At 45.4% G+C, this 23,804-nt stretch overlaps 1 protein-coding gene across 1 annotated transcript in view; it reads right to left on the reverse strand.

The window, feature by feature from the left end:
* FAM124A (family with sequence similarity 124 member A) overlaps positions 1-22,221 on the reverse strand; it is a 111,914-nt gene extending 89,693 nt beyond the window's left edge. The window contains exons 1-2 of the mRNA XM_032611379.1: positions 22,150-22,221; positions 13,854-13,885 (exon numbers count right to left, since the gene is read on the reverse strand). Of these exons, the coding sequence (XP_032467270.1) occupies positions 13,854-13,885; positions 22,150-22,214 (97 nt within the window). The 5' untranslated portion in view covers positions 22,215-22,221. The remainder of the gene's footprint in view (positions 1-13,853; positions 13,886-22,149) is intronic.
* Between the last annotated feature and the right edge of the window lie 1,583 nt (positions 22,222-23,804).

A 23,804-nucleotide genomic window follows, 5' to 3' on the forward strand; every position in this document is an offset into this window, starting at 1 on the left:
GCAATCCCTGACCCACGTGGTATACCTGGAGAGTTTCTGGCAATCCCTGACCCACGTGGACATCCTCAGTCTGTTGGTGGACAGGGAGGGGACTGAGGTCCTTCTGCTTGTTGACAGATGTCCTTATGCTGGTCCTCCCACTTGGCTATCTCAATGCTGCCTCACTGCCAGTGGGACCTCTCACTGCCACTCTCTTGCCCGTACTGTCCCCTGCTGTCCAGTGCCTGCCAGACTGCCCGCCTCCCAGAACTGGCAAACTGATGTGTCCCCAAGACACTGACTTCCCAACAGCAGGTACGTCTCTAATTGAAGGTCCAGATCGCTCATTCCAAAGGGAATGCCTGGCCAAGTCTCAGGATATGACAAGCTCAGATACCCCTTTCCAGAATTTCTGGGCAATGACTGATGTCTCTTGTCATTTTATCCACCACTTATCACTGACAGTTTGCAATTCAGTGGCAATCACTTACTTAACCAAGGAATGTTTATTGAGCACCTACTACCTGCCAGGCACTGTAGGATACAGTGGTGACTAAAAGCGTCTGCCTTCATACAACTTATAATCTAGTGGTGGGAGATAGACAATAAAATATATAAGATGAAGTCAGGTACCTAAATGCAATAGACACTTCACTGAACAAACCCATGTTCAATGTGGGTACAACAAGGGGTTTCCAAGGCAGTAACCTTACAATCCCCTGAATAAATTGCCCTGGACCGTTCCAGCGCCATAAGAACCACAGGGCCCCAGACACACCCAGGAGGCCAAGAGTCTGAACAAGGGCACCTCTAGCTGCTGCAGGCTGTATGGTTTAGGCAATCTGGCCCTGGAGCTTAGCTTGAGTCCCTCTAACCTCAAATGCAGGAGGCTGAATAAACTCCTGATTTGCATTTCTAAAGCCCCACTCTACAGCACCCAACAGTTCAGGGGCTTGGATGTGTGGTCTGTCAACCGGACACATATGACCAAGTGGCGGAAAAACCACAGGAGACAGTGGACCAGGTGTGTAAGAAAGACATGCCCAGGGCATAGGGCGATGCTGTGAAGAAAGATTAGGTCAGAAAGCAGGAGGGAAAGAAGCTCCAGAATGACAATGAATATAAAACCTGCTACATTAAAGTGGCACAGGGGGCCAACCTCCCCACATCAAGCTGCTTGGTCTTCCCAGAATGCCTGAAATAAAAGCTCCCAGAAAGGGGTTTCCAAATTCCTTCCTGGGAGAGTCTATTCATCCAGAATATAATGAATAACCTGCCTTCAGTTTTTTTGGTTTTTTTTTTTCACAGTTTTTTTTACAGCCAGTTCTTGGAACCTCTGAACTAATTAAAAAATTGAAGCAATCCCCTTTGTCCCTGACAACACTTAAAGTCTAAGACATTCTCAATTCTCAGTAATTTTATGATTTCGACAAGGCCTTTGGTTGGCCTGTAGCTTTGGGCTATGAAAGGGGCAAGGCTGGTCCCAGTGCCGGCCCCAGACTGCAGTCAAAATGAGACGCAGGGTTGGGAATAGTGGCAATCTGGTGGCAATGAGGTGACATGCAGAGTATTTAATATAGGGGATCCAAAATGCGTCCATAATATAGATAAAATGCATCTCCTCCTTCAGCCTGAATTCACAGAACTTTCCTGTAATTGAAGAATGGAATATAGGCTGAAGAGACTAAGCCAAAAACTCTATTTTCCTTTGACAGAGGAGAACACTATGGCATCTTTCTGATCCTTAGGCCCTCTCAAGATTTTGTAAGAAGTACGGCTTTGCTATCCCTGTAGTTATTTGACGGCTCTCTCAATTTTCATCACCTATTACAGAAACAATGTCAGGAATCTGGATGTGAGAGGCTTATTCTTGAACTCACTCTAAAACTATTAAGGGGGCTTCCCTGATGGTGCAGTGGTTGAGAGTCCGCCTGCCGATGCAGGGGACACGGGTTCGTGCCCCGGTCCAGGAGGATCCCACATGCCACGGAGCACCTGGGCCCGTGAGCCATGGCCGCTGAGCCTGTGCGTCTGGAGCCTGTGCTCCGCAACGGGAGAGGCCACAACAGTGAGAGGCCCGCGCACCGCAAAAAACAAAACGAAACAAAACAAAACAACTATTAAGAAAGAATTGATATAGAAAGTAAGGCAGATGCTTTAGACACCCTGCATGTTTCTCCACTTGGAAATGTGACATCAACTTGACTTTAAATGTATTTCTAAGCTTTGTTGTGGAACAAACCTGCAGATGGGAAGAGGAGGGGGAAGGAAAGGCCAGACACCAACCAGAGAGGAAATAACAAAGTCACTTTAAATTCTGACACTGCTTGACATTGATTCTGGAAGAGGCCCGGGAAGTTGATATGTAATTGGTCTGAGAAGGTTTAATTCAGCTAGAAACACTTAAATATATCTGACATAGTTATCTAAGTCCTGAGGACTATAATGACTTTGCAATTTTATGAGAAGGTAAGACAGGTCTGACGCACACCAGTCCCCAGTGCTTAACAATGTACTAGACCCCTTGTGTATAAAAAGTTATATGGTTCAGATGACTGAAGAGACTCTATTTGTGCCAATCTCTGCTGTATGGCAAAGTGACTCAGTTATACACATATAGACATTTTAAAAAATATTCTTTTCCATTATGGTTTATCCCAGGATACTGAATATAGTTCCCTGTGCTATACAGTAGGACCTTGTTGTTTATCCATCCTATATATAATAGTTTACATCTGCTAATCCCAAACTCCCAGCCCTTCCCTCCCCCACTCCCCTCCCCCTGGGCAACCACAAGTCTGATTTCTAGGTCTGTGAGTCTGTTTCTGTTTTGTAGATAGGGTCATTTGTGTCTTATTTTAGATTCCACATAAGTGATATTGTATGGTATTTGTCTTTCTCTTTCTGACTTACTTCATTTAGTATGATAATCTCTAGGTCCATCCATGTTGCTGCAAATGGCATTATTTCATTCTTCTTTACAGCTAAGTAGTATTCCACTGTATATACGTACCACATCTTCTTTGTCCTTTCCTCTGTCAATGGACATTTAGGATGCTTCCATGTTTTGGCTATTGTGAATAGTGCTGCTATGAACATAGGGGTGCATGTATCTTTTTGAATTACAGTTTTGGCTGGGTAAATGCCCAGGAGTGGGATTGCTGGATCATATGGTAATTCTGTTTTCAGTTTTCTGAGGAACCTCCACAGTTTTCCAAAGTGGATGTACGAATTTACATCCCCACCAACAGTGCAAGAGGGTTCCCTTTTCTCCACACCCTCTCCAGCATTTATTGTTTGTAGACTCTTTAATGACGGCCATTCTGACCGGTGTGAGGTGATACCTCATGGTAGTTTTTCATTTGCATTTCTCTAATGATTAGTGATGTTGAGCATCTTTCCATGTGTCTACTGGCCATTGTAAATCAACTATATTTCAACAAAAAATAAATTTAAAAAGAGAGAGACTCTAGTATTTTACACAGAATCCATTCTTCTACTCAGTAACTGCCATTCTTTCTAAACCACATTGTATCTTGCCATTGCCATCGGTGCCACAGTCACCCTGAGAGTGCCAGGACCTCAATGAAATTCTGTAGATTTGGAGATGAGGCAGCAGGGCTTGCAAACAACAGGGTTAGAATATTCATCTCGTTTTAAGAAGTAAGGTACATCTATCAAAGCCAAGCAGACAAAAGAGGAGGGTGTTAACCAAACCTATCCCAAGGATTTGTTCATCAAGCCTGCTCAGCCTTACACTAGAGCTAGCGGGACGAATCCTCACAACTACAGTAACTAAGATTTGTTTTATAAAGGGGTTTGTCTGGCAGGATGTTGAGAAATGAGATGAACCGTGATTAGCTTTACAAGTGTTCCAGGAAAAACCACTATGGACATGCTTATAAAACATATCACGGATGGGCATTGAAAAATCAGTGATAAAATGTGGCACTGCTTCTGCTCATGATCAAACCAGCAATGTGGGAAATGGAGGCTGTGGACTCTTTTTTTTGGCCTAAAATTCAGTGAAATATTCAAATGCTTTGCTAACTTGAATAGGATACTGATGTAGCCCTGGGCCTTGTTTCCAAGTTTCCTCAGAAAAATAGGTACCTTACATCCCATTTGAAGAACAAGCTTCCTGGGCATGACTAGAAAATTAAAGATGGGGGAGGCATTTAGTCCACCCCTCATGTTACAGACGACTTGACCAAGTCGACCCGTTAGTCAACGGCAGGTCTAGAAGAGAACAAACATCTCCCAACTCCCAATTTGGGGCTCCCCCTAGCTCTGAAGTGCTTACTCCTGCTAATGGCCCCAAGGACTGCAAAGCAGGAGGAGACAGGGTCCCTTCCAGAGATCACAACCTAACTGAGAAAGCAAGATGCTCACACGTGAGGAATAGAAGAGAAACACAAAATGGGAGATGGTGGGTTCTGAATGACGTAGGGGATGAATTTCAGAGATAATAACCAAAGTTTCCCTCTCCCACAATTTTCTTATTGCTTGCAGCCCTCCACCTGCAGAGTCTGGGCTGTTCATTGCTTCAGGGCAGGTGGGGGCAGATGGACCCACCACCATTCATCAAGTTTCTGACTTTAGACTGTTTTCAGATCACAGCAGAGGAAACAGTCTGGAAGGGCAAGGCTCTTCTCTACTGCAAGGACTGAGGTTTCGGAGACAGAAGAGGCTTTCTGAGCTGAGAAAGGCTAAAAACCTAGGGCAGGGCGCTTACCCCGTGCATTGGACCGCAGAAGAATGTGTGATGCTGCAGGGGCGGCTTTTCCGCCTCAGCAGATGTCCGGTTTGGGCTTCTGGTGGGAGGAAGAAGACTGGAAGAGACCTGACCAAAGCCTGGATGCCAGAAGGTTTCTGAGGGTCATGTACTGAACTCCTGGGCTGAGCCCTGCAGGGGTGGGTGCTCCAGAGCAGAGCAGACCTGTACCTTCACTTGCCAGGGGGTGAGGGTGGTGGCTCAAGAGCTAAGTTCAGCTCGATTATAGAGAAATACAACAAACAGTTCCACTTTTACACCTGAGCAGGTGACTGAAAATTCATACTCACTGAAACAGGACGTTCTTATACAGTTCTCAAGAGACAGCAGAAAGTGTTGTAATCCAACTGATGGTGAGCCTCTAAACATGCCAGCTCACAGAAAGACCTCCAACTTCTGAGTCTAGATTGTCTGTGACCCACACATTTTAGCCTATGCTCAAGCCTGAGGCAATGAAATATTAAAGATGGACTCACAGAGGAAGTCCAGTTCTCCCCGCAATAGGCAAAGGAAAGACTTCTCACAACTATTCTTGTTACAAAGAAGGAAAGATAAGTCTTCCAGGCACTGGTTGCACAGCTCAGCATCAGTACCTTTTGGTACCAATCATAATGTCAGAAGATGTCAGGGTGAGATAAAAATAAAAGGGGAAGTGAGAGCAGATGGAATATTCCTTCCCTTCCATAACCAGTGTGTTGTACAAAATTTAAAAGTTTAACAAACGAGGATGAAGGAGAGAAGGTCTACAAAGAAAGGAGGGAGGGCTGATGGGATCCTCTTCGCTTTCCTAGTCAATTCTGAATATTGTTAATGTTTAGTGGATATGACCTGGCTTTTTGCACAACCTTCCCTGAATACTTCCAACTTGTCTTCCCCTCAAGGGTTAATAGCAACAATACTGATGTTGAATAAAGATAGAAATTGTCTACTGGAAGCGAAATACTTTCCATGAAGCCTGTGCGGTGCACGGATGGTTTGGAGGCACTGTCATTGCTGCCTGAGGTTGGAGCGGGCATGTAATCAATACTATACTTTTAATGAGAGCCACAGAACAGACTTCAGCCTGTGGGTCTCCAAAAGCTGAGAGTCTCCCTGTTTACAATCTGCTCTTCAGAGCACTTTTGCCCATTGTTACTGTGTGTGTATCCATCCGTACAGTTTTAGTTTATAAAAATCCCAATTTTTATAAGACGCTGGCACTCTCATTCATGCCAATGGGAGAGTGAAATGGTACCTTTGGAGAACAACCTGGCAATAGGGATCATAAGCTTTAAAAAGTAAGTATGCTTTTTGGCAATTCCACTCATAGGAACTTATACTAAGGAAATAATGAAGGATATGCACAAAGATATAGTATAAAATGCTGATTATAATAGTGAAAAAGTGACTAGAGCCTATAGGGCCAACAATAGGGCACTGGCGAATAAAGTATGGTGCAGAAAGAAATACAATGGAATCCTGTATAGATAGTCAAACTATTATAGAAGTAAGTTTACTGGTATATAAAGAACTTTACAATATGCTTAGTGAGAAAATTAGACTATAAAACTATCCAATATAATTTTTGGTAATAATATACACATATATAGGAATATAGATGCTCAGAAAGAAATCTATAAAGGCAGACACCAAATTACAACTTGTTCCTGGATGGCTGCATTCTGAGTTTTCTTCCTTTTGCTCATCTGTATTTTCTGATTCTTCTACAAGGACTATGTATTATTTGGATATAATTATTTTAAAACTGGGAAAAGCACCTGGCATGTCAGGAGAACGCGTAGTAGCAGCTACTCACTTTTGTTCCCTCTCGTGGGATAGGGGTCCTGACAGCCCTGGTAGGACAGATGTCCCTGAAGTGTCCCTTCAGCCTCTCAGGGAAAATGTGATCATGAGAAGCCTGCCTCCATTTTTCTTTCATATCCTGGCTAGAAATTGACACCCTATATGTAATTGAAACCCCCGAATTAAAACTTAGCTTGGAAGCCAGAGGACTGCACAATCATTTTTTCAGAAATGGATGTTTGTGTAACAGAGCATCAGAGGAGTTGTCCGTGTGGGATATTGTCCTCAGCCTTTGATTTCCTGATGAGTATCTTTGGTTATTGCTTTTTTCTTATCAACTGTCAACTAGTAATATTGTCTAGTTTTCCAGGTTCCCACTCAGAGGACTCTGAATATATAGAGCCCATACCATCGAATAACACTGTAAGCGCACCCACTCTTTCACCTCCAGCAGTTTCGTTCATCTCAGCTATCGTTTGCTAATTTCATGATCACGTAGATAAGGCTGCCACCTGCTTCTCAAAAAAGCCCCAAACAAACAAATACCTCTAGCTTGCCGTATAAAGAACAAGTCCCATGTTTTAAAATAAACTACTCTTAGAGGAGGAACACAATTTTCTTTTAAGTTATCAATAAAATAACTTAAATATTAAGTGAATAATTTTATCTAGACATTATACAAATCCTAGAAGCTACAGATTATACCATTAAAAATTAGCCTCTGAAAGTAAGAAAGTTGGATAAATCACATCAATCATGGATGATTTAAGAGCAATCTTATTTACTGGGGAGATGGGCTAGATCAGTGCTCTGTTAAATTTCCGTACAAACAACTCACATGACTCAGGAAGTAAGGGGTGGGGCCTGGGATTCTGCATTTCTAACAATTTTCAGGGTGATGCTGTGGTCTGTGGACCACACTCTGAGTAGCAAGTTTTCCAGTTTGGTGATTTTATGTGCTCTGCCAGGCCAAGAATACCCTGTCTGGGCAGCTGACAAAATGTGGAAGGAGCAAATACCCCAACCTGCACCAGCTGGCCTTCTGTGGCTCTCAGCTTCTGCTAAGCCTCCACCTGAGTGGCTGCAAGATCCATACCTGCCAAAAACGACGCTTCCAGGACTGTGGCCTTTTTATTAGTGTTACCTACAAGCTACATGTTACATGGCTCCAGCCCTAAGAGAAAGGTCCAGGAACATAAGAAGTGTTTCAAACATGAAGACACAGTTGTCCCAGAAAGCCTCAATGCCTGGGGGCATGAAAGAACCACAAGCACCAGGCCCTTCTCCATAGGCAGGAGAGCCAGTTCCTAACTGGAGTGAGGCCAGTGCATTCCCAGGAGGACGAGGAAGCCTTAAGGGCTCTTTCCCACATAGCTACGGGAGCTAGAGCTGTCAGTGGCCCAGACGCCCCATGCTGGGGAACGCGATAGGTACTTCTGAGTAAAAGCTTTAATCTCACAGCCACTTTGGAAGGCAGAGCCACAAAGCAGGACAGACCAGACAAGAAAATCAGATTGATCTGTCCCACGTGCACAACATCTTAATGGTTTCCAATTGGTCTCCTCAGTCATCGCCACACATCAGGAAGGACTGTGTCATCAGTGATACAATCGTCCAGCGCAAGGCCACTCACGGAGAGCCCGTCTAGGGCTGTGGAGTCATTCCAGCTGTGCAGCAGCCCACTCTGAACCTCCATGAGAACAGCTCTGCACGTAAACATGACTGTTGGGACAGAATAGGGTCTCAACCAGAATAAAAATGAGAGTAGTTCCCGTTTGGGGTTCATTTGCTGGAAGTTGCCCACTCAAGACCTCCTGGCACACAAAACCCGGACTATCCTCCATTGAAAATATGTACGTGTGTTCCCGACGCATTGATTTGTGTTATGTCGACTGTTGGGTTTACAACAGTTATTAATACTAGTGACACTGCATATTAGTAAGTCGATCAAACAGTGTCACTAATATTAGTAAGCCCTTTGGAATCAGAGGAAGTAGAAAATCAGTGAAAGTAGTGATGGACGTGAACTGAGATACTTAAAATACATGGCAGGCTGGTCTCTGATGATTGTATTACCATCTATAACTAACTGTCTGAAAGGCAATATTCTAAATTAGAGAAAATCGGTGACTTTTCTTTTGGTGCTTTTACTGCAATAGGAGTGTGAAGCTGGGGATGGACTAAGTGGATGTTTTAGTCTTTTGGCAAACCTGTGCATATTGCCAACTCCATACTGATCACAAAATTAAGCCACTTCATCGGCTGAAATTGTTCTTCATAAGGATTAATGAATAGATTTGAGTTCTGCCTAGATCTTGTGGAATGAGATTCTGAAAGCTATGTGTTCTGAAAATCATAATGGAGAAAAGTATTGTACACAGAAGAAAAAAAATGAAAACTATGGCATTTACAAATGGATCATAGTGAAATTGGCTCGCACCACCTCTTCCAAGATACTGATCTTCCTTTTTAGGATGTATGTGATAAAAACTGGCTCTAAAATGAGCAAATTCTGTCCATAAGTTATCGTCTCCTCTAACAAAAACAGAAAGAAAATAACGAATATTTCATATCCCAAGTCTGAACTGAGCTCTTGGATACGGAGACACAGATCATATATGTTCAAGTGTCCCCCGTCACTGATGAGTTCGACAGCATGCAATCGTATCTCTTCAAGGTGTTGCTGCTTTGAAAGCTCCTTACATTGTCTGTTAATTAAATCACAATGGTCTTATCTTTCCCTGCACGCTGACGGGACCCACAGATGTGGCCAGAGACAAAATCAAAACGTATGATGCTTCGGTATCCTGAAACACCAAGGAAATGATGACACTACTGAGAAATGAAAGGGAAAAGACAGCATTTAGAAAGATGCACGCGTGAGAAAAGGCAACCTCAGGAAGGGACGGTATGTCATCCTGTCAGAGCAGCAAGGCAGACTTGACAAGCCCCATGGTGGCTCTAGACCAGCTACAGTGCCTTGCAATGAACTGAAACACCCCAATTTTCCTATTTAAAAAACACCTGCAATCCACCTGACCCTTTTTCCTGGACACCAGTGTGTGTCCAGAGGCCCCCGGCATCAGCTGGACCTCTGTAAGGCCGCCCTCAAGGGCAGGTCATAGACATGGCAGCCCCAGGAAAGCTGAGGGGACAGAAGTCCATGGGACCAATAGCCTGTAGAAGCTCGGGGCCAGCAGGGAGAGTGTAGGCAGGAAACAGGGAAGCTACCTGAGTCACTGGAAGGACAGAGCAGGAAGTCAGGGAAAGAAAGTTAGGGAAGAAATCGTAGGGCAGGAATCTGAGGCCTGGAGGAGGGAAGTGAAGACAGATTCGGTGACTCCCGCCCACCCATGACGTGTGCCTTTTTTCTACAGCTTGCTACATGCTCCTGGGCTCAAATGAGGAGAACGCACTGCTCATGGCCATTTCTCCATAATTTCAGACACACAGAATTCCTCAGGGCATTGCCAAGAGCCCTCTGTATCATTTCAACTGAGTTTTTATCACGTGTGCTCTGAAAAGCCTGAAGGGGCACAAAACTGCAAGGCAGTCCTGCCGTCACTGGCAGGTGAAGAGCTGACGACTCTACTTGAGGTTCAAGAAGGAACAGTCTTAGGGCACAATTAGTAGGGCAATTAGAGAAGAGGCTCTTGGAGAAGAGTCTCAAACAGAGAGAACTAGTTAATTCTTTGACTGCCTCCTACCGGCATTACCCTGGGGCTAGAGACCCGCAAGAAGTGGTATACTGTCCTGAAAATATCATTTTTTCAGCTCCCAGCATCTTCTAGGAGGAATTCTCCAAGTATCATTACGATCTTTATTTGAAGGGAAATATTCAACCACACACGAGAATTTCATTAGCATTACGTAGCACAGTTGATGTTTTTTCCCCCAGCATAATTATTGTTTTTCTTTTATTCTGTTTATAAAATTCCCCCTTTCTTTTTAAATCGCTTAAGAATGCAAATTGTACACACTGGCTTGATGATCTTCTAACCAGGTTGCTGGAAAAAACAACCTAAAATTCTGAGAGTATAAATTAAATTCAGCTTCCTAAGAAAGTATTAGGCTTTACTGAGATCTCCTGAGTGCTAAGAGTGGGCTTAGTTTCGCAGAAAACACAAAGAAAGGGCCTTTCTGCCCATCAATCTAAAAACTACAAACGGACAAGTCGCAATTAGAAAAAATTCACCCACATAAAACCAAAACATCCATTAAAGAAGCCCCCCTCAGCCAGTCCCCTGAATTGAAAGTGACACTGGACACAGTCAACAGAAATGCGATTCTTTAACCCAAGAGGTCGAGGAGAAGCAGGAAGCCCAATGATCTCATGGCGCCCCCCTTCCACTTACTTGAGGGGAGGGGGGATAAAAAGCAGCAGCTGCCCCTCACCACAAGGTCTCTACCGCCACCGACTTATGGGCAGCTCACAATACAGAAGCTCAAATTGATTCTGAACAGCCCTCACTTGAGGGTTAATGCTACGGGCCACCAGAGAGAATGCCCATCCTCTGGACTCTTGCTCTGGGATCAAGGAGAAAGATACAGTGTCCTTGATTCTTCACTACTTTCCTCCCTCCCTTCTCCTCTCTTTTTAGAGGAGTTTCTAAGACAGTCACATCTGAGCATCCCAGAGCTCCTGGAGAGGTCCTTAGAGGTCATTCAGCCCAACTTCCTCATTCCAAAGAGGCGGAAACTGAGGCTCACAGAGTGTAAATGACTTGCCCGAGAGCATACACCTAATGTATGGTGGAATCAGGACTGGGGCCTAGGACACCTGAACCCCACACCACTGCTCTGGTACTTTGTCTTAGGGATGACCTTTCTTCTTCTGCCATCAGGGGCAGGCAGTGTGAAGAAGCAGTCCCTGCATTCCAAGAAGAAAACCGGCAACTAAATAGAGTGGTGTTCTTGCAGGAAGCTCTGCTGACAATCCCGGTAACGACAGAAACCAACTGTGGACAGACAGAGTCTCAGCCCAGCTCTCCCCAAGGAAGCACTCAGGCCTCTGTGAACTCAGGGACAGGTAAAGGGGCATCAGGTGAATGTGTGGGAAGAGCCACTTGCACACACAGAAAAGCCCACTTCCTAAAAGTAAATGGTAACCAATGCTCAAATCCCAATCAGGAGTCAGGAATCATTCAGAAACAAGCCATTCAGTGGCGAGAGGCTGACAGATCGCAGGACAATGGCAATGAGGCACCAGAGCTGCTTCCAGGACCAAAATGTGGGAACTGGGACCGACTGGTCAGCCCTCTGGGCCCGTGGTCACACAGAAGGTGCTGGCACCAAGTTGGCTGTGACAGGGAGAGTGAGCCTGGAACTGCACCATTCAGGAGAAATAGCAAACTTCTACTCAGTCCTCTGAGTGATTATCTAGCTTGTGGGGAAATGCTATTTTTAACATCTACTTGGAAAATACTTTCTATTATTGCGGCACTGTTGAACCTATGTGTTAAAGGACAGATTTAAGACTCTAGATTTAATACTCTTTTTTCCTTTTCAGAAAGGGTCCACTCTGTTACCTTTAACTGAATGCATAAGGGACCTTCTCCTGTGTATGGGTGCGGCCAGGATTGACGCTTCTGGCTGGAAGGAAAGGCAGTTCAGACAACATAGAGAGCAAAGACAGTCAGAGGCCCACCAGTATCCTCCCCTCCCCTCTTCTTCCTGCCCAGAACAAGGATGTGATGGCTGTGGCAGAGGCAGCCATTCTGTAACTTTGAGGCAACCCTGAGGATGGAGGCCAAAACCTGAGGACTGTGTGACACACCCACACTGCCTCCTCTGGACTTTTTTTTTTTTTCCCATTAGAGGAAAACAAACCCTTACTTAAGCCATTTTTTTCTCTATTACTGGTAGTCAAATACATTTCCTAACTGAAATATGAAACGCATATACACCCTCACTCACCAAGAGGCCCCAACACTGAAGAATGAGGCAGGACTCGCCAAAAATTTAAAGAGAAAAGGAACAGCAATAAAAGGCTATCGATCCCAGTTGCACTAAGAGAAATTCCAACTCAGAGATCGCAATTAAAATAATGGAGAGGAAAACATCCCAAACCAAATTACCCATTTCGCTGACAAGAGAGGCGCTTTATTGTGACCCAGAGGACTGCTTTGGGAGCTACAAATTGAGCAAAGGACTTCGGGCAAGTATTTTATAAAAATCATTCTTAAAGAAATGTAGCCTCTGGGCAAAACTGAAAATGGCAGCAGAGAGAGAGAGAGAGAGAGAGAGAAAGAGCTTTCTCTGATTTTAGGAACGCAGAAGCTTCAGGGAGGAAATGCAAATCACTGGAGCATTATTCTCTAATTTATTACTAACGGTTCTTAATAACTAAGGGGCAATGCTGGGTCTCCAGTTGGTTGAAATGATCAGAAATTGCTCGCTGCAGTTATGCTAACTAAATATAATTTGACACTAAATAACCATCCCAGATATACAGCTTTCTGCACAGTCTCTCATTGCAAAGGAAAAACTAAGCCATAACATCAATAAACAGAATAATCCAATTAAGTGTCTTTCCATTTGGGAACTATTTAGAATTGAGAGCTTATCAGGATAGTGAGATAGGCCAAAACAATTCAGTGTTTACTGACTCAAAACATCAGGGCGTTTATTGTAAGAAAATTTTTTTGTTATTTTAAAGTAAGTGTTTAACCAGTCTGAATGGCTCTGTAGTGATCTTCATCACTGTAAATTGTTCCCAGATATAACGCCTAATTTCCCATAAATAGATTTACTTGTAATTTAATATTCAATACAAGCACCTTTTCCTATGCTCAGAGTACGTTTATAAACATACTTTTTTTTTTTTAACCATATATAATCATCATCTGTGGTATCTGCCTGCAGGTACAGAAATACACAGGAGGAAATCTGCCCAACAGAGGAACTGGGGCCCCCTCATGATCCAACGAATGTACTCTGAGCTGTGAGCCCAAGGACGGCAGGTATTGGATACATGTTTGTTGAATGAATGAGTTACCTCAGCTTTGTCAGAGAAGGTATTTTCCAAGCATGCGGGTTAATAAAGCCTGGGCTAGTTCCTCCAGGCTGAATTTTCACAGGGAAAGTAGTGGCACGTCTAGCCCTCAAATCAAGGTACAATCACATTCTCCAGGAACAGTCTCCACTTTTCTCCACTCCCCAGAGAATCCTGTATCACATCCTTTGGCCAGGATACCTTCAGAGATTCTTTCTATTAAAGCAAGGGTTACATGGATGGCCTTCTCTACATACAGAGATGGGACTGACCCCCAGGGGGGACTCCGAAGACAAAACTGAAGAACATTTAAGCCATACTTACTGCTGGTGGAGGACATGTGGCTGTAGTCAGACCTGAAACACAAAACCTTAGTATTAGTAGGATTAGACATTATTTTTCTCTGTCCAAGTGATCTCTCCAAAGTTGAATTTTAAACAGTCAGTGGTAAGTAGCATTTAACTGATAAAGAAATGCCACAAATTAAAAACTCTCATGCTGCGGACTGTTTTGTGCAGAATCAAGTTATGTCTGGATTTGAAAGCACAACTTTAAAGGCATTCTAGAAATCTGGGGTCCTTCATATGGGCTCTGTGAGTCTCCCAGATGGGAGACCAGATGGGTCCCGAACCATCTAAATTTACCGGCATATTTTTGAGTGGAAGCTTATTTTCCCGGAGAGAACGCTCAAAGTTTTCAGCAGACTCTCAAAGGGGTTCATGACTCCCACAAAAGGTTAAACCACTGCCAAAGGTTAAACCCTTGAAATGTCAGCACCACCCCTCAGGGAAATGTTTCTTTGCTGATGTAAGCAGAGGCCAGGTGGACCCTGGGGAGAAGGAACCCTGGCTGGGAGGGCTTCCACATTCAAGGCCTGGCTGACCATCAGGTAACACACAAGCACAGTGATGGTTGATTTCAGTTCCATCTAGGAAGAAATCCTGCTAGATATGAGAGTAACAGGATGTGGGCCGTGATCTGGAAAGGGAAAAGGCAGGGTTAGGGCCGGGGTGAAATAAGCCATCAGTTTGTATGCTGAAAAATCAGCCGCTGGCATTCGGCCTCTGTGAGAATGCGAATGCAGCCAAGAACGTGTCTGCTTAATCTCTGCTAAGCTTCTGCTCCACTTGTGTGGCCCTTAAACCGTCCCTCTCTGGCAACGTACATGGTATAGAAGCGATTGGTTTTCTCCCCACAGTGTCCCCAAGTCATTCTTGGGAGGAAATTAAGCTCTCAGGCATGGAGGAGTTTATTCTACCAAGGTGGTAGTTAGGGGACATAGTTATGCAAATAAAGTGGTTAATTATGTTTAATTTTATAGATATACACTCCTTTTATTTACTTAGTCTCAGGCTGCCTTTCTTGAATCATCCAATTTTTACTCCATTGAGTTTCTTACCACATTAAAAGGATATATACAAAACTTTTAAAAAAAGTCATAAAAAGCATGCCTCTCACTAATTCAAACAACCTACATCTCCCACATAAAATCATGCACTGACTTATTGCTAGAGGAACAAAATGGAAGAAAAACAGCACGTGATTTTCTCTTTTCAAATGAAATACTTTAGTTGTCACAGAGTCACTGAATTTCAAAACCGGAAAGAATAACAACTACTAACATTTGCATATCCCTTTATATACTAAAAACTGCATCCACTGAGATCTCATCCAACTTTTTATATCATTGATTAGGAAACTAAAGTGACAGTATCTGTAAGGAGACCAGGAGGTGAGGCTTGAACTAGGCAGGTAGAGCGGTGGTAAGGAAGGAGTTAGAAGGGAGAAGGGATTGGATAGAGCCCGCAGACATGCTGGCTAAGGGAAAAGGGAGAGGAGATGGAGGGAGAGAAAATGAGAGAGGAGAGTCAGGGACCAAGCACATTCTGAAATGCAGGATTTGTAACCCCAGTGTTGGTGCGTTAAATTCTTTCTGGAACCAGGCAGGACATAAATAAACTTTCGGACAATACTTAGAAATGTAACTGTACATATATGCAATGAAAACTCAACCAACATCCACCGTGGGAGATGCAACAGCAAAACAATTCCATTACAATATGATCATCTTAAGATGGCCAGGCTTCAAAGAAATTGCATGACAATTCCAATAAAACATTCAGTAAGAATGTGCAATCGTATTTATTTTATTTTTAAAATTCTGTCAGTATTTTCAGCTAGGATCTTCCAAATACTCTTGAAGCATATGGGTTTCGCATGTGCATACATTTTAAAGATCTGCATACAGATGGATACCTATGTAGAATGAAATTTACATTCGAAACATATTCCAAGAATCTTAAAGTGCAACGGGGGTATTTTAGGGCAGGTGCTAGCATAACGGATGCCCCTGCCATGAATCTCTCCATATTTCTCATGATGAAAGACGCCACCCAGGTCAGGCCTGCCAAACGGTCGGTCTTCTGTCACTCTCGCCCTGCTCCAATTCCTTCCTCATGCAGCAGCCAATCTTTGCAAGACACAAATCTGATCATGTCCCTCTCTGGATGAAGTTCAAGCTCGATAGTGCACAACAATGCACCCCTCTTTCTATGACTGATGGCCTCTGCCCAGCTCCGTAGTCTCATCCATCACCCCAACTTCCACCATCAAAACAGAAATCAAACAGAAAGAAAAGTCACCTAAAACTTCACATTACTCTCCAGCCTCTGGTCCTGGTGACGTAATTTGTACTCAGTTGCCATAACGATGGAGATACAATTTTAAACTGCTCTTTTCACTAAACTCCATCATAAAATGCTGCTACATGGTTTCTGTAACTATAATTTTAGATAAGGTGATGTACTATAATTTAGTCAACCATTTCCCTTTTGTTGGCTATATGATTGTTCCCGATTGTTCACTTTTGCAAAGCACAGGGTGATGAGAAATTTATAAATACAGCTTGATATTTAATTTCCTTGAAAAAATTATCATGATGGGGAATGGGGGCTGAGTCAAGGTATGAAGACTTTTATAGTTCTTAAAATACATTCCAAATAACCCCAAAAGGTTATTTACTAGAAATAGGGCTGGTGAAAGACAAGCTGTAAAGCTTGAAAAAACTGTATGCATAAATAGGTTCAAACAATCTCAGATACTGAGTATGGTTCTCTGGAGGGATGTGTACTCCCAGCTTTTCTAGGTAGGAGGAAGCAAGCTGTAGGGTACCTGTCTTGGGAATTTTGTTTATTGGTCTCACATCCTAAGAATTTATCCAGCTGGCTCTGAATAAGACATTCAGCTTTGCCAGAATGAAGCGTGCAAGGTGGATCCACAAATTGTAGGATGAAAAATTTGTGGACACATGATACAGATGAGCAGAATAATACAAGGATTATATATATTCACATGCCTGACACGTATAGTAAAAGCATTTTCAAACATTACATTTATTTAGTATCTGTGCCAATAATGAACAGAAAGTAGGATGTGGTCCCTTGACTGTACTTCAATTATACGTATAGGGGTTAAATATAAAGGGGTCTGCCCTCAAGATAGTTTACCACCATCAGCAGCCTACTTGCCAATTTTGATATTTATAGAAAATGGATACCTTCCTAAATTCTCTTTTCCAGGGAAATCCTGGGATAAGAACTGACCTTGGCATTTCAGTAAAACACCAGCTCACTGCACCACGGACCTCATCTGTTAACTCCCAGTCCATTGAATTAGACGCCATGGTAATTTAGAGCTATCTAGCTCCACCTTGAACGCAAAGACAACAGAGTACCTAATAGATCATCTTGTCTTCTATGCAACATTTCCCAGAATCTAAAATTCCTTAAGCCTGTCCCCTTTAAAAATGGATTCTACCTATTCCTTTCCATCCACCTGTTTATAAACTCTAGACCTGTGAATTGTTTATCACTGAAATCACAGTGACGCATCAGTTGGAGTTCACCCAAAGATAAAGAGCATGGTGTGACCCTATGTTTTCAGAAGCTCAGTGACAGCTGCCACAGACGTGGAGTTCCATTAATGCCAGGTCAAACTTCTGAATGAAAATAATCCATCGGCTATGGTTATATTTGAAAGACTAGCTTAGAGGCCAAATCTGGGAGACAGCACTAATGCAACACCCATTGGAAAACATTCATCTTAGCCTTTTGTTTGGGTTTACAAAACACTGCCTGTCCCTCTGTTAAGAGACTCTGTCTCTAAAGACAGTTGACCATGGTCAGTAGCCAACTTGCCAGTTTTTTCTAACAGCAAGTACACGGAAGCACAAGGCTTGTTTTCAAGTGGATCTGGAAAGTGGGAGTTTCAAAATGACATCAACCGCCACAGAAGAACGCTAGTTTGCTTTCAGTCTTAGCCTGTATTGCTGGGGGCGTCAGACAGCAAAGGTAGCATTTCGAGCAAAAGAAAATGTCTGAGCAGAAAACAAGAATTAATTCCAGACCAAATAGCTCTTTGAAAGGCAACTTCACTAGGCAGGAGGTGTGCTGGAGACCCAAGCTGCAATCTAGGCCACTAACTAGTCACGCACCCTCTGAAACCTCCGTTTCCTCATCTTCAAAATAAAAATAATGACCAGATTGAGGCATGTGCCGTACTCTTTCAGATGTTCTGAACAGTAATCAAGTTGCTTAAGGCATTTAAAAGCATCAGAGCCTCTACTGTGATGTGTAACAAAGAACATATGGTCTTGAGTGCACCTGGAGATGTACATTTTTATTTATATAAAACTCTAAGTTTACCATTTGGAGTGTTTCATAAGAAATAATAATGTACTGAGGGTTTACTTATGCCAGGCACTGTTCTCTGGGCTTTAAGTGTATAGACCCATTTAATCCTCACAACCACCCTATGAGGTGAGTACTAGTACTATCGTCATCCCCATCTTACAAAGGAGAAAGCTGAGGGCAGGGAGAGGGTAAGTAACTGGCTCAAGGTTCCACAATTCCTAGGTGGAGGAGCCAGAATTTGAGCCCCAGCAGGCTGGCTCTGTGGACTGTAACTTTCAAAGGGATCAGCACAGTCTGTCTACTGGCAGCGGAATCCACGAAGGTTCTTGGAAGCACTTCCGATATGCTGCTGAAAGGATCAGTCAGCAGCTCAAGCAACAGCCGCACATCTCCCTTGCTCCTATGTTCTGTTCACCCCAGCCTAGCAACAGTCCCTCTCCCCCAAACCCTGAGGATCTCAACTACCCACTGTCTCTCTCCGCCTGCCCCCAGGTGGGTGAACACTGCTGCAGGAAAATCAATGGCAAGGTAGACTAGTACCTTCATATGTAATCACTAATCTTGACTGGGGTCTCACTCACCATCGCCCCGAGCAACAGTGTCAAGTCTCCATTCTCCTGGGGGACGGAGGGCTGCATTTGCACTGAACGGAAACCCATCTTCCCTTCTCTCCCACTGGGTGCAACAGGGATGTCCCTCCTCTTTCCAAAGCCAATCTGTCCACGTGACCTGAAGTCCACCTACCTGCACATTTTCAGAAAGCTGACATTACAGATATCCGTTTTTCTCCTGCGTAGTTATCATTCCCCATTTACAGAATCCCTTCTATGAGCATTTATTGCCCAATTCATGCCTACGTTTAAGAAATCCTTCCCTCATCCCACTCTCCCCTCCAGCTACTGACGCTTCTCACCCCTCCCTTTCCCAGACAAAGGGCTCCAGCCACCTCCTCCTCCTCCACTACTCCTCGGCCTTTTCATCATCTCCCTTTAAAAAGAAGGGAGATGACTTCCTCATCCTGATTTGTTTCTCAACAGCACAGCTGATCTGTCTCCTTTCTTCCCTTGGCTTCTAGGATATCACCTTCTTCCTTTTTTCATTTCATGCCTAATTTTTCTCAGCCTCCTTTATCAGCTCACCCTCCTTTACCTGACATTTAAATGCTGTCGTTTTTCAAGGCTGGTCTTAAATAGTACCTGCTTCCCAGAGTTGTTGAAGGATTAAATGAATTAATGAAACATGTAAGTCTTAGAATGGTACCTGGCACATAGTGAACGCCAGGCTCGTGTCTGCTATGAACTTTAGTTGATCGAATCCACTCCTAGGGCTTCAACTGCCATTTTGAGGCTGACGGTTCCCAACTGCAGTCCTCCTGTCTGACCTCCTCTCTAGGTAGATTACTCGACTGCTGACTCATCATCTTTACTTGGATGTCTCCCAATACTTCAAACGCAACATGACGAAAATGAAACTTACACCCTGCCCAAACGTGGTTTGGGGGGGACCACAGGCTACTCTGAGACTCTGATGAAAAACAGTATCTTAGAAAACTTCACAAAGCCCATCATTCTGCATGCAACTTAAAGAAATGCATGCACCCCAAATTAAGGCTCCCTGTCTGAGTGGATGTGTCACTTGAGCTGACTCTTGGAAGAAGAGTAGAGTTTCACCTGGCAGACAGGCGTGCCAGGTGGAGAAGGGCCTAGGGGCAAAGAGGGCGGCTTGACACAGGTGAGGAATTGGAAAAAACCCAGCTGATGTGGTTATATGCAGGGTGCAGGGACGAGCCTGCCAAGTGACAAGGCCAGAGAGAGAGAGGGGTGGGGACCCCATGAACACTGGGGCTTGTAGGCCATGCTAAACCCTTCGTGCTTTATAGATGACAGAACCACTAAAAGTTTGCAAGGCAGAGAGACACGATCCGATTTGCGTTTTTAAAAATAATGATAACACACACGTACTGAGCAAGCTTTCTTCATGCTTTCTACACAATCTCGACAGGTAGCTGTATGGAAGCTGGAGAGGGTAGGAGGCAGCAAAGCTCTGGAAAAGCAGGGAAACTGTGAACGGTTTTTTAATACGTAATCTCAGCTTTAAGGGATATATGAATATGCAGCAAATACAAGACTGAGAGGCATTCACTGAAACTATCTCATTTAAATGCATGCCACTTGACCTGTAGCTTAAGAATGCTACTGAGGCAATAAGAATCCTTCAAACAATTCTGTCCTGTTAACTTACACACTTATGACAGAGACAGAGAGGCGTCAGCGTGCCCAGCACGCCCCTCCCAGGAGCCCTGACAGCTGTCATGCTGTTTGTTGGGATCCTGGGGTGATGACACTCCTGGGTCAGGGCTTTCTCTCCATTTCTCCCAGAGAGCCCTGCCACAAAAGATCTGTTTCAGGTGAGCTCTGCACATTGAAAACCAATGGGCCAGCCGGTGCTTTATTTAACCCAGCTGAAAACGACCCGATTACTTTTGTTTTGTTTCTTCTACTCATGCTCAGCTAACTGGGGTGGGGGTAGGCGGGGGAAGCCAAGGATCTTCAGTTATAGTTGATAAATGCCCCACATACAAAGCGTGGAAGAAAGCACAGGAGTTCAGTATTTGGAATCAGGTTACAACACTGCAGTGTAACAGGGTTCTGTAGCGAACCATCAATGATCACAAGTGCGGATAACAGGGAAAGCCCATTGCAGGGTAAATGTTTGGGGGCCGTAAACTCCTGGATTTCGGCTCCAGTGGATAGAGGGCAGTGGGCAGGCGGGGTGGGGGGTGCTGCCTAGGGAGCCTTTCTCTGGATTAGGTGTGACCCTAGGTCCATTCTGGGCCTGGACTCTCTTCCTGTCCTCACAGGGTTGCCAAATCCTTAGATCTATGTCTAAATCTCCCCAGCCTTCTTGGAATGAGGCTTTCTGTGTTCTGGGCAGCTCCAGCCCTCCCCCTGGGTTACTGCAGATAGGCAAAGACACCCTTTCCTTCTGGGTCGGTACCCGCATCCTGGATGTAGCGCTGACTCTGCACCGGGAAGTCCTCTAGAGACAGGGGCTGGGCGGAAGCCTTTACAATGACGTTCGTCTCCTAAAAGACATTCAGTCTTTTGTCCCACTCAGGAAAACAGTGTTGTTCGGAGAGGGTTAATTAGTCTCCAAAGGTTTGGACTAATTGTTTGAGTCCGCCGAAGAGAAGAGGACATTTTTAAAAATAACCAAGGCTAGATCATAGCACCATCTTCATCGCACCTGTGCCCAAGGCAAGCGGCTCCAGCTGGGACAGGTGCGCTCAGAAGTGAGGAAGTTCGGCGGGGCAGTGGAGGAGCTGGGGAGGGCTTCTTGGCAAGCACAATGAAGGCATAAAATGAAAAACGCCATCCTCTTAGAAGACTTCTGAAAGACTTTTAGGTCTCACGTGTCCTACCCGCTTTACCTTTCCTCCCCACCCCCAGACCCCCATCCTGGACCCCAGGGGGGTCCGGAGCAACAATAAGAAAGTCCTCGCGGAAGGTGGAAACCAGTGCAAGAGCATCCCTTGTCTCTCTAACGGTGATACCGGGGGACACTGCATTTGCCCGGCACTCCGCGTCAGCTCAGTGATGACGGAGGGCAAGAGGGTCTGGGGTGGTGTGGGCTGCGTGGGGTTACTCTGAACCTTGAGTCCTTCCACTTTTCTGCCCTCCAGGGTGGGGCCCGCCCTGACCGGGGCAGCCACGGACCCCGCCGCTCTGCCCTCAGGGCCGGCCCAGCAGAGAGCGGGCTCGCCACAGCCCCTCCGGTTTCCCCAGGGGACCCGGCAGGAGAAACAGTCCCCGCAGCCGCGTCCCGCCGAAGCGACTCCGGCGCGGGGTCCAGGAAGGTCCCGGGCCGGGAGGAGCCGCCGCGCAACTCGGAGAGTGGCCCCCGCCCACTGCCCGGCCCGCGCCGCTCACCCTCCGGTCTCTGCGCCCGAGTCCACGCAGTCATCCTCTTCGCCGCTACCCGCCTTGGGGTCCATGGCGCGTTCCCCGCCGCGCTCCGCTCGCCGGCGCCGGCGTGACCCGGGACGCGCTCCCTCCGGGCCGCCCAGCGCAGCCCGGACCAGCCCGAGCTGGCTGGGCTCCCTCTGAGCGTCTCACGGCCCGGGATTCGGCAAACAACTCAGGAGCCACCCCGCGCCGCGCCCTCTCCTGGCCGCGCCCAGCCAGGCCCCCTGGGCTGCTCCCGCCCCGCCCCTCGCCGCCCGGCCGTGCAAGCGTGTGCGCGCGCAAGAGGGTGAGTGCACGGAGCGCGTGTGCGCGCGGGGTGTGCACGTGAGCCAGGGTATGTGCGTACGCAAGAGGGCGTGTGCATGCGGTGTGAGCGCGCGCGGGGGGATGTGTGCAGAATATGTGCGCGCGCAAGAAAGTGTGTGCATGTGCGCAAGGGTAGGTGCGCGCGCAAGAGGGTGTGTGCTCCGGCTGTGAGTGTGCGCGAGCTCGCGTGAGCCCGCGTGTTGCGCGCCAATGAGTGGTGTGAATGCATGAGTGGGCGAGGTCTGTGGGGTCGTGCGCACTTGTCTTTGTGGTTCGATGTGGGTTGGTATGTATTTGTATGTGCACGCTTCTGGGTGTCTGCTGACCGCGTGTTCCCGTCTGTGCTTTGTGACCGCGTGTGATGTGTGAGTGAGCCGTCCCTCTCCCCTGGGCGCACAGTCCCGGAATTCAGAATCCTAGGGATTGCCCGGAGGTTCCTCAGCCCCAGCGTCGCGAGTCCCACCGAGAAACCCCCGGCCGCACGGTGAAAGCAAGGAGGAATCAGTTCTACTTCTGCACCAGTTAGAACATCTAGGTGTTTTCGTACAGTTCCCTCAGAATTGCCAACAGTGAGTTCATTATCACCTTTCTTAGCATAAGTCTGAGTGGCTTCCCACCACCAACGTGCCAGTTTACAGTTGGTGTCATGCATTCTTTTGCTAGTTAAAAAAAAAAAAAAAGCCTTTAAAAATAACTTAAAGACCATTGCAGGCACCTGCATTCAGGGGTTGTTGTTGTAAGGGGATAATGGATGTTTGTAAAGTACCCCACTCAGCACCTGAGGTGAGTTAATGATCACTATTGGAGGGCCTCACCTCCTCTTAGTAGGGTGAGGCTGGATGGAACTTGGGGGCAGGGAGAATCAAAACAGTTTGGATTTAATGCTGACAGCCTTGTCCAAACCATTGGAAGGCACTCATTTCTTCTTTCTTCTGTTTTAAAGCAAGTTATTTAACCTCTTTGAGCCTTTATTTACTTATCTGTAAGATGGGACTATTGATATCTACCCTAGAGCCTGTTGTGAATTTAATGAGGTCATACATAAAAATATGTAGCATTGGTCCTGATACATGCTAAGCACTAGTACCAGGCAGCTATCTTTACTTTTAAAGCATGAGCTAGCTACATTCCCAGTCTCAATTTGCAAAGCAGTGACAAGTGGTATCACCGAACGGGAATCCATTGTCTTTCCTCTCTCCCTCTCCCCTCCCTTCTGTTCTTCCTTCCCACTTACCTAAATGTCACTCCTTTTGATTCTTATCTTAATTAAATTACATAAAAGAGAAATCCAACTAAACAAAAGAAGAATAGAC

This window comes from Phocoena sinus, chromosome 18 (assembly GCF_008692025.1).
Source record: "Phocoena sinus isolate mPhoSin1 chromosome 18, mPhoSin1.pri, whole genome shotgun sequence".
In the NCBI taxonomy this organism is placed as follows: domain Eukaryota; kingdom Metazoa; phylum Chordata; class Mammalia; order Artiodactyla; family Phocoenidae; genus Phocoena; species Phocoena sinus.